General features: G+C 34.7%; 1 protein-coding gene across 1 annotated transcript; it reads left to right on the top strand.

The window, feature by feature from the left end:
- Positions 1-2,862: 2,862 nt before the first annotated feature.
- LOC147509785 (uncharacterized) lies at positions 2,863-3,330 on the top strand. Its single transcript, XM_086597915.1, has one exon. It carries the CDS (start codon positions 2,863-2,865, stop codon positions 3,328-3,330), a length of 468 nt encoding a protein of 155 aa, XP_086454041.1.
- The last annotated feature ends 8,592 nt before the right edge of the window (positions 3,331-11,922 follow it).

Genomic DNA, 11,922 nt, shown 5'->3' with positions numbered 1-11,922 from the left:
ATGCGATTCGATTTACTATTAGTTAGTATCAAATCACTTTGTTAATCCCTAGTGAATACCAAGTCATCTCGGATCAAGGTTTCACTAGCAAGAGAGTATAGCTCTACCCCAAATATCTTTGGTGGTGGCTCTACACTCTAGTTCTCCGTTATGAGCTCTATCTCTAGTTACTTATAACGAAGAACTTGAAGTTCTTATTTGCAAAACAATAAATCTTAAAGATTAATCATCCTCACATGGCTTCATAAACCTCCTCTAATGAAGGTTTAGCCTAGTGTCATAGGAATCATTACATAAAGGCAATAATAGGAAGACATAATGTAAGGAGAATTGAATTGAATATTAAAGAACTAAGCTTTTTATTGATAGGTTCTAATGGAGGCTACAATGCTAACCCTAATAAAAGTAAAAACTAATTAAAACTAAACTAAACTACTTATTAACTAAATAGGGGAAGATATGAGGAGTTTAGCCATAACCCTTTTTATATAGGAGAGGGTTAGATTTACATTTTCGTGCATGGGCCAAATAGGGGGACTTTGGACCTCTAAAGTGAGCCCAAAGTCCATTAGGTTAAGTTTAAAAGAGCCACAGCTGCTGGAAATTACTTCAGGGCTCATTTCATCTACTTTTATAGCCCTGATTGGAGCAAGTTTAGGTCCATTGGAAATCTGATTCCGAGTCGGTCATTTTGACATAAAGTAGGCCCGATTCTAAGGCCTGAGTCCAAAGAAAACCTGTTAAAGTTCTGCTGACTTTTCTATCATTTTTCTATCCGGATTGACTTTGACTTCCCAACTTTGACTGGGCTTGAAAAGGTTTTTCTCCATGATTCTTGGGCTTTAAATATATAACTTCCTTGGCAATCATCTTGACTCATTTTCCATGCAAAAGTGGTGTTTTTAGTCAACTAATCAACTTCATGTCCCTGAAATGCACAAAAATACGTAAACGTTACTAACTCTTATTTATTAATTATAAACATAATTGGCCTAAATATAGTACTATTAAGGGGTTTAAACTACACTTTTGGGTGCTTATCAATAATATTCGGATTTAGAATGTTTCACAGCTATAAAGTCCAGCTTGTGGGCTAATATTGGATTATTCTTGATTTAATTAAACTTTAATAGACATTACAGACATTTTTCTTTGTGTTTAGGGCAAATCTCTTGTGTTCTTCTCTGTTTATTATCTGTTATTACTAGTCTACAGGATAATCTCTATTATGCTTGGCTTCACTAATTGGGTTATACATCAAAACCACAAAGTTTGACTCTCTGTTGAGAGTGTTACTACCAGTCATGATCGAAAAAGTGACTATCAATGGAGCCATCTTCCATAAAGAAACAATACAGACTTACAAAATTAATAGATAACACCCTTACACGAAAACCAACACAACAACCAAGAAGAAGTGCAGTCAACTAAAAGACAGCAGTAGAAGTGAACAACAAAATATCACAACTTTCTATAACAATAATTTACACAAAGATGATAATAGTTAAGACAGAGCTTTATACGATTTATTAGAATGAAAATAATTACAACTTTATACGATATACTAATTAAGACAAAGATGATAATAGAACAATGAAAAATCGCAACTTTAAACAATACTAATTTATAAACAAGACGCATATTGTTTCTCAATGCAAAGAATTTTTTTAAAACAATAAAAAATATTGAACCTTTAAGAGATCGAAATCAACTGAAAATATTGCAAAGCTCGCTCCAACACATCCGCAAAAATCCACAAACTTATAAAGGGCTTTAACAAAAAACACCATGAGAAAGGAAGTTGTTTTAGACAAGGAAAGGTTTTTACCAACGTTTCTAGCTACTCTAGTTGGTTGAATATATTGTAGAGAAAGGGGCTTGCTGTTCTAGAAAGAAGAAGTCTTTCAAGCTGTTGGTGGAGAAAATGTGGTAGGGGTTTCAGTGAAAAAGAGGAGAAAGTGAGAAAATTTGTCATGATGAATTGGGTTTGAGTTCAAATATTCATGGTTCCATACTCATACTCCATAGACTTTGAGTATTGAGACAAAGCTTTTTGTACCAATTTAAGAGAGTTGTTCTTGTTCTTGTTGGAATAGAGAAGAAGAGAGCAGTTGGATGTAGGGAAAACATTAGGGGGAAGGGTTCGCGCTTGATGGTTGGAAATTCAGGGAAAATAATTTGACTTATTTGGACCATCCAATTTTTTTACCCAATTTCTTGATGGTTACTTACTGTGAATTCCCACAAAACCAGTCAAATAATTTATTGACAGGTACTAACCGTCCATTCTTGCCCGGCTTGGGAATAAAAAAAATGTTGTTTTCACGTAGTGTGATGCCAAGGATGCTTGGGACAGGCTGGAAAATCCTCCATGGTGCCATGCATATAGATGAGAAACTAAGGGTGAAGAATTTCCAGATGGCATCTCGTTGCTGTATTTGTACGATGGCATAAAAAACACAATATCACATTCTATTTGGAAGCAGTTTTGCGCAAAGATGCTGGGAGCTCATAGCAAATAATATGCATCACCACTTGAGGATTGCCAATCGGGAAGAAATGTTCATAAAATGTAGAAATGAAAGTACTCTCTTACAAGACTTGTGGAAGGCAGCCTCAATTGCTTGCTTGGTTGTTATTTAGAGGAATATAAATGGAGTCCTATATGGCAGCAAGAAATCGAACATCAGTTCAGTCATGTTCCAAGTTCAAGGAGCAGTTAAAAGAGCTAATGATTGTTCAAAGAAACTTATGAATAACACTAGCCGAGACTTGGAAGTCTTGAAAGCTTGAAAGCTACCACCAAAGCTAAGGAAGGTTCCAAACATTTTTTAATGTTATTAGGTGGCACCACCAAGTAACATGATTAAAGTGAATGCTGATGGTTGTTCAAGAGGAAATCCTAGAAACTCAGGTTGGGGCATGCTCCTAAGAGACATTAACAACAATGTTATTGGCGCATATATAGGAGGTCTGGGCATTGCCACAAACTTCATAGCCGAGAGCTTCGCGATAGTGGAGGGCATCTTAAAAGAGGTGGAACTAGGATGGAAACTAATCTGGGTGGAATCCGACTCTACTGTGGTAGTGAAATCTTTTCAAAATGATCAGGTACATTGGCAAATACGTGCAGCTTGGGACAAAGTTAAAGGGCTAGCGGACTTGATAATTATGACTAACACTTGGCGTGAGACTAATTTTGGTGCGAACATTTGCTCTAAAGAAGCAGCTAACCTGGTAAAGGGAGAGAAGAAGTGGTGGGATGGTAGGCCAACATTCTTGCACAGAATTGAGGACATGAACATCACATACTATAGATTTGTAAATTGATCTTAGTAGCTTTGAGATATTGATATACTATCAATCCTACCCATTCTTTGTACTATGTAAACTTTTATTTTATTAATACAATTACCCTTAGCAAAAAAATAGATTAATCTCAAACATCTATACATCTCACTAGCAATGAAATAAGAATAATTCTTTTTAAACCTAAGTTAATACATGCGCAATACTCAAATTATCTAAAGATAAACATACAATGAACTAAGCTATGAAATGCAATGGCAAGTCTGTTTCTGAAACTTTTGGAATATCGTCCTTAAGTAGGTTCTCACAAGGAATGTGTTAAGACACAAATTACTCTAATTTTTCCACTCAAGTTCGATCACTCTAGTGTGTAGTGGGCACACTATTCCTCACAATCTCAATGACAATCCAAAGGAGCCGAGGACGATCAAACACAATTATAACTTACTATCACACCAACCTATTCATAATTGAGCTAGAGGTCTTTATTAGATGTTGCGGGGTTTAGGTAATGGTTTAAGTAAGAAGGAAATGGATATTCAAATAAACAAGTCTGAGAAAATAGGGTCTTCAAAACATGTAACTAAAGAAAACCTTGTCCTTACTTTGCTTTACATTTTGTTCTATACTTAGCATTTTTTTTTTAGCTTTTGATTCTATTTTTGGAGTTCTAACTTTTATTTTTATTTTCTTTTGGAAGCTTTCTTTTTTTTTCTTTTTGAAGCAACTAACTAGTTTTTGTTTTGCACAGGTCATTCTCTTCACTTCATCCTATTTCTCAAACTTATTCAAGATGGGTAGGCTGATTTTTATTTTTAGGGTTAGTTTGGGATGCCCCCAATTACTACTTGAAATTAGTGTTACCCCATTTTCAAAATATATAAGTGATACCCCCTCCCAGGTTGCAAGATCCAATCCATGAAGTTTTTATAGATCTGAGATGATCTTATAGGTGTGTGTGGGGGGGTAACACTAACTAACCCTTATTTTTATTTTGTTTTTATAAAAGGGTAAAAGATTTGTGGTTTATGAAAAGACTAAAGAAAGGCTCATTGGGGAGACTAGAAAAAAAAATTATCTTTAGGTTGGAATTTCTAGTTATATCGATCCAAAGAGGGCTTAAATTCTCACTTAGGATATGGTGTGGTGATTAAGCAAGTGAACATGTGATATCTCTACTCGAAATTGATCAAGCTTCTCCCTTGTGTCATCACTTAAATATTTCACTCTTCTGAGGCTTTTAGGCTAGATTCTCACATGATTTGTAAAATTAATTAGTCTAACCTAGATCTTAGAAATATACTGCCAACTACAATCATAGATGCTTATGCAAGACGTTTATGAAAAGATACAATGACTATTACTTACATATTAACCTAAGTTTCTAAAAACTACTCTTAATTCAAATGTTAAAGTGAGACTTCTAGACTAATATCATCACCGAAAAGGAAACAATACCATTATCACTAAGTGCATAGTATAAATAATATTTATGATTTTTTTAAACGTTTTATAAAGAAAAGTGCGTAATTTACATCCTAAAAGTTCCTAATTTTTGTAAATGTTTCTATCCCACCCCCAAACAAATGGACGATTTGTCCTCAAAGTGTAAAGAGAAAATGAAAGAGATTACCATAGAAACGTGGCAAAAATTGGTAGTACCTGTAACAACAATATTATAAAGATAATAGGATAACATGAAGCATAATTAAATTGTTACGTACTAACTAACACAAACTCTACTAGAGTAAACATGATAGACAAGGGGTCGTAAAAAGTTTTGGAAATAAAAGACCAAAATACTCCACCCCCAAACAAAATTTGAAAACTCTTTGTAAGTTTATAAAAAATTGGGGCTTATACTCTAGAAATGTGGTATTGTACAAAAACTTGGGTCTTTTAAAGTCAGATTTCCTAGACTTACTAATATATATTTATGTTTTTATTTTATTTTTAAATTTTTTATAGGTTTTATTTTTGAAAAAAAACAAAATTATGAGGAAGAAATAAAAATGAAACTAACTCCATATAGATACACTACTCAAATAACGAGAAAAAGTGCAAGATAGGAATGCATGAGTCACGTCACGTCACATGAAACGTGGACTAAGGATCTGATACTTACAACCACTCACTCCAAAATGAGGGTTCGAGTACCTTAATAGTGCACTCCCATAACATAAGAATGGAATGGATTTTTTTTTTTTTTTTTTTTGCTAGGTAAGATTAAATTGCATTAAAATGAAAAAAAAAATGTACAAGGGTTATAAGGTTGGGCAACAGGATGCACCTCCCTATTTCAGACTAAAATCTCACACATGACAATCATGCCGAGCTTACAAAAAATACATAGGATTCGGCAAAATCTATAGAAAATCTTATACAGGGCCTCCCATTTGTGTAACCATGATGGCCTTCCATCTAGGACAATAGCCTCATCAAGTGGTAATGCCTTACCTACTTTTGCTAAAGCATCAGCAGTTATATTCGCCTCTCTCCATATAGTTATGATTCTAACCTCCTGTAGTTGTTTAAGACAGTTCATCCACCGTGAATGCAATTCTCACATGATCTCCTTACTTTTAAAAGCTTGGGTTGTTGTTGCAGAATCTGTCTCAATCTAGAGCCTCTTCCATCCTCTCTTAAGCGTTAGTTCCACTCCCTCAATGATTGCCATAGATTATGCTCGATAATTGGTGCCAACACCAATATTTTTCCAAAGAGAGAGTTTAAAGTCACCCGAACTGTCTCTTTAAGAAACCCCAACTCTTGACATGCCTGGGTTATAAAGTAGTGTAGTTTGGAGTATCTCAAAGATTTTGATGTGGTTCACCATAGATTGTTTGGAGAATGTTGGGAGTTGAAGAAAGGAAGGTAGACTCTTAGTTTAGGACTTGTATTGGTTTCTAGTTTATGAAGAACATTGAAAGCTTAAGTTGTTTTAAAGATTGAAATAACACAAACATTGAAAGAAAGGATTGAAATGAAAGATTGGAACAAAGAACAACAACAAAAAGATTTATTGATTGAATAACAAAGCAAAATAACAAGATTGAAATGAAGAACAATAAAGTAAAATGACTTGAATGCAAAAAAGACTAGAAAAATAAATCTTACATGACACTAGATTAAGTCTAGGTGCATTCTTTACTCCTACAAACCAAAATGGTTTGGACCCTAATTGCAATGGATACCTAATTCTCTACATTTCTTTGGCTTATATATGACACCATTACAAAGCTACCCCTCTCCTATAGATTCATGACACCTCATAACTTGCTTTTACTTTTATGCTATTCTCCTTTATGCTTTTCTTCTTGACCAAGATAGGTTTTAGAGAATGTCATATTTTGTGCTAAGGACCTCCATCTCTGGTCTTTTGAGTCGAGGGCTTTAACCTTTGACTTTAACCTTTGATTTTGACTTTGACCCTGACTTTTTCAGCACTTTTTTATAGCAGCTTCTAGTATTCATAATATGCTTTATTAAGGCTCCTTTTGGTACTAAGATACAGCTTTTATGATAAGTGGTCTGAATTTTTCTATAACATGAAAAAGGCAATAAAAGTTATGAGTTGTCTTTTCATTAAACGTAAAAAGGGTTATAATGCAGTAATATAAAGATAATAAAACACACATTTGGGAGCTAATTAGGTTACCCCTAGAAGAACCATCAATATTCAACTTTATAATATCAGGTTCTGGGGGAATCTAGCCACATTGTTCGATTTGAGGGGTTCTTCTTGGTTTAAGGTACATCAAAGAATAAAATGAGTCTTTTATAGTCATATACTCGAGACTTTATCTAATATAAATGTACGTGTCTCTTACCATATATCAACAACCAAAATAGTTGTGGGTCTTTCCATTAACAACTATCACATAATGCACCCCCAAACAAAATCAGGCACCAAGATTTTCTATGACGTGGCTTAGCGGAATGAGAGTGAAGTCTGATAGACCTAGAACCTAATCGAGCATGTAGTTTCTTCTTTTTTCTCCAACAAAAGGGTCTCCAAGTGAATGATCGTGAGAAAAAGAATGGTTGTGGAAAATACTTGGAATGTGGATAAGTGTTAAAAGGAAGGGATGAAAGAATGAGAATATGGGTTTAGCACAAAACTCATTGGTGGTATGGGTATGTACTATCTTACAGTTGAAAATGAAGGGGTCGGGTGGCTCGTCCTTGGGTATTACCGCCTCATCAGGAGGGTGGAGAAAGTCATGAAGCAGAGGAGAAGCAAGAAGGTCAAGTGCAAACATGAGGTTCCTTGGAAATGGTGGAGGGCAGGGATCATCCATGATGGACTGTGAATGAGTGGTTGGATGATGTGAGGTGGGTGAATCATGCTCAGCTAGTGTTCTCAGTTCTATATCATCAGAAACCTTGAGATATGCAAGACATTCTTCAATAGGTGGGTCAAAAGAATCACTGGGATAGAGGATGAAAAATTATTTTTCGGTCATGGCATCAAGGGATGAATGGGTGTCAAGAGGATGTGACTCGAGAGGTGGTATAGAAGAGTTGCAAAAGAATCGAATGAAATCTTCTTCAATTTCATCTACGACCAAGGAGTCGAAATTGTGATCTTTGTCGTCTTCCATAAGAGGGGTAACTACTAGTGTGGGGACGAAAGCATTACTCGTACTAATGTGAGATACAAAACTTTTAATAGACTTCACTTCTCCTTCGACAGGCAAACCTAGTTGTCCCTACTTGAGTAGAAAAATATTAACCTCCATAGAAAGATTTCCAAAGGAAAGAGTCATTGATCCATCCCTGCAATTGATTTGGGCATTGGTGGCTGCCAAGAAATTACGCCCTAAAATGAAGAGAATAGAATCATGCGCAATGATAAACGTAAAAATGATAGTTTACCTACGAAATGAACGATAAAACTCAAAACGTAAGTAAAACTAAACGAGATTACGAGCCTAATTTATCAAAGATTGTTCTACTATCTATCTATTGAACAGATATAGTGGAGTAGATGATTCATTCCACTCCTAGTTCTTTCACATAGTAATGTTCTCTACGTATAAATAATCTTAACTAAAGTCTAATGAGAAATTTACGAATTATAAACTACGATGCAACTACCCACAAGATATGACTAATTAACTACGGAATGCTATGATGATTCTATGATAAGGAATTAGGGGGGATTGATTCCACCTTAACTCAACTTAACTTACTAACGCCAATCGTCATCATCCAATCCGAATTGAGCTACTTTCGAACAATTGATTCTTCCTAATCTCTAATTACACATGGCACTTCTACCAATTCATAACTAGCATGTGAATGATTAAACCCATTCTCATGGTGAATTAATCGTTTCTAGAGTGGAATAGAAATTACGACGACTCTACGATAATCAGAATCAAGCTTTCATCAAGGCTTCTCAACCCCCTCTAATTGAGGTTTAGCCGAGAATCATTTCGCAATCATTTCCATATGAATCTAGACTAAACATAATATCACGATTCCAACTTTACTAATTTAACAAACAATAATTGAAATCTAATTAATAATTAAGAAATGATATCAACAAGAATTTAAACTAGATCTATAAATGTAATGACAGAAAACGAATAGAATAATAATAAACTATTTTATTAATCTAATCAAATGAATAACAATACTTTTAAAGGTTTAATCTAAAACAAGAAATAAAAATGAACTAAACTTAATTAAAAAACAATTAAAAACTAGATCTAGAAGCTATTCTAATGGCTACTTTCTATCCTAAGCTACTAGATATCTTAAGAGTTAAGTCTTCTTTGTTGATAAGGAGGAAATCAAATCCAAAATCGTGCATGGGCTTGGAGCCATGTTTTGGGCCGGAAAATCGAGCCCAAAACCCAATTTCTTCAGTCCAAAAAGGGCTCTTCAGCTGGATTCGGCTTCAACATACTTTTAGTCCACTTCTGGTCCACTGATTGGGTTTAGGCTTAGACCATTGGAAAGCTCTTTCCGAGCCGGTCATTTTGACATAAGGTAGGCCCAAATCCGAGGTCTGAGTCCAAATATACGGTCTTGAAGTTACATTGACTTTGTGCAATCAAGTTCTGCGCCCTGGATTTTTTGACTTTTCACCTTTTGACCGGGCTTTACAAAGGCTTTGTCTTCTTTAATCTTGGCCTTTAATCACAGAACTCCTTAGCAACCAACCATTGCTCCTTTATATCATCAAAGTGGCACATTTCTGCACATAATTGACTTTGAAGCCTGAAATGCATAAAAACACATAATCAGTATTAACTCTTAATTATTACTCACATAATTGACTTTGAAGCCTGAAATGCATAAAAACACATAATGAGTATTAACTCTTAATTATTACTCACATAATTGGTCTAAAAGTATGATTATTAAGGGGTTAAAACTACAGTTTTAGGCTCTTATCAAACCACCCCCAAACAACATTTTGCTTGTCCTCAAGCAAATATGAGAAATTAGAATAAGTAACCAAAAATGGAGTTCTAACTACTCTCGTTTCGTTGATTGCGATTGCATTGACCATATGCAACAAGGCCTTAAACCACTAGGAATTCCCTAATGGGCCGAGTTATAGCCTCGTGTGGGAGTTTTCGATGAAGGTACTCACAAACTTCATCTATACTACAACGACTAAGAAATAAAACTATTGTTTCCTTATTCATGCTCTAAATTAACTATACATCTCACTAGCAATGAATATAGAATAATCAAGTCGAAACCTAAGTTAATATATGCATAATAATCGATCATCTACGAATAAACATATATACAATGAGTAATACTATGAAATGCATTAACAGTCCCGTTTAAACTTCGAATAAGCGTCCCCAAGTAGGTTCTCACAATAATAGTCAAGATACAACACTCTGATTTTTCCACTCAAGTTTTGCTACTCCAGTGCATAGTGGGCACACTTTACCTTACAATCTCAATGACACACAAAGAAGCCAGAGTCGATCAACATATCTGTCACTTACTATCACACTAACCTATTCCTAATTGAGCTAGAGGTCTTTATTAGGTGTTGTGGGGATTAGGAGATGGTTTAAGAAGGAAGGAAATGGATATTCAAAAGGACAAGTCTGAGATAATAGAGTCTTCATATTTTGTAACTTAGAGAAAACCTTGTTATTTTCTTTTTGCTTCTATACTTTGTTTCCATCCTTAGCCATATTTTTCTTTTTATTTTCTTTGGCTTTTGACTCCATTTTATTCTATTTTTGGAGTTTTTATTTATTTCTATTTTTCTTTTTCTTTTCCTTGGATGGAAACTTCTTTTCTTTTTCTGAAGCAACTAACTAATTTTTGTTTACACAGGTTTTTCTCTTCTTCTTTCTTCACTCATTCTATTATCAGACTTATTCTAGCTTGGGTAGGTTGATTTTTTTTTATTATTATTTTGTTTTGTTTTTGTAATAGGGTAAAGGATTTGTGGTTTATGAAAGGCTAAAGAAAGGCTCAGAGGGGCGACTAGCGGAAAATAATTCATAGGTTTGAATTTCTGGCTATATCGATCCAAAGAGGGCCTAAATTCTCGCTTAGGTTATGGTTTAGTGATCAAGCAAGTGGGGCGTGTGATTTCTCTATCCGATTTTACTTCTCCCTTGTGTCATTTCTCAAATGTTTTAGCTCATATAAGGCTTTAGGCTATATTCTCACAGGATTTGTAGAATAAGTACTCTAGCCTAGATTTGAGAAACTTCTTTGCTAACAATCATAGATACTCATGTAATATATTTATAGATAGATGCAAAGATTATTACCTACATATTAACCTAAGTTTCTAATAATTATTCTGATGCAAAAGCTACGTGAGACTTCTAGATTGTTAAGAGCATAGAGAAAGAAAACAATACCAATATTCCTAAGTGTATAGCATAAACTTATTTTTTTATATTTTTGAAATTTTTAACTTGAAAACAAATGCATATTATACATATATATATATATCCTAATAGATGCCTTAATTACACGTGTTTCTATCCCCCCCCCCCCCCAAACAAGAAGCATGCTTTGTCCTCAAAACATTTAAATAAATAGGGTAGGAAAAATACCATGGAAACGCGTGGAATTCTGGAACATCTGCAAAACAAGGTTATAACATACTAATATAGAAAATAAAAAAGATTGACGCAACTCTATAAAAAACTAACGCAACGTTATGGGGTAGTAAGAAATTACTTGCTTGGGACATAAACAGACACTAACTGGAAATAAATAAATAAAAAAAAAAAAACTTACCTGCACTCCTGCTTATTCGTCATTCTCTTCATCCTCTTCTTCTATAAAGAAGTGTGGTTCCTTCGCGTCCTGCCATGCCATGATAATTTGCTAGGCTTCCCGCCATTTATCATCTATTATTGCTAACCTATTAAGCGCCACTCGGTCTGACAAGGTGTAGGGTGCAACCTGATGTGGTTGTATCCTCCAAATACCAAGTCATTACGCGGAAAGATCGAATAATACTATTGGTGGGTCGCGCGATTAATCGACGATAATCCAATCCATGAAGCGTGTACAAAAACAGGAAAGAAACATAGCATAATCACGGGGAATTTAGAACAGGCATAAGAAGGTACTTATGCCTCATGCTATGGGCTCGAGCTAAAC

The sequence above is a fragment of the Coptis chinensis genome, chromosome 3, assembly GCF_015680905.1.
Source record: "Coptis chinensis isolate HL-2020 chromosome 3, ASM1568090v1, whole genome shotgun sequence".
NCBI classification, from domain to species: domain Eukaryota; kingdom Viridiplantae; phylum Streptophyta; class Magnoliopsida; order Ranunculales; family Ranunculaceae; genus Coptis; species Coptis chinensis.
The sequence above is the reverse complement of the archived record's forward strand: the minus strand, read 5'-3'. Positions and strand labels throughout refer to the sequence as shown.

Excerpts from the sequence above, each read along its gene's own strand:
- LOC147509785 (XM_086597915.1), top strand. The coding sequence starts at position 2,863 with ATGATTAAAGTGAATGCTGATGGTTGTTCAAGAGGAAATCCTAGAAAC.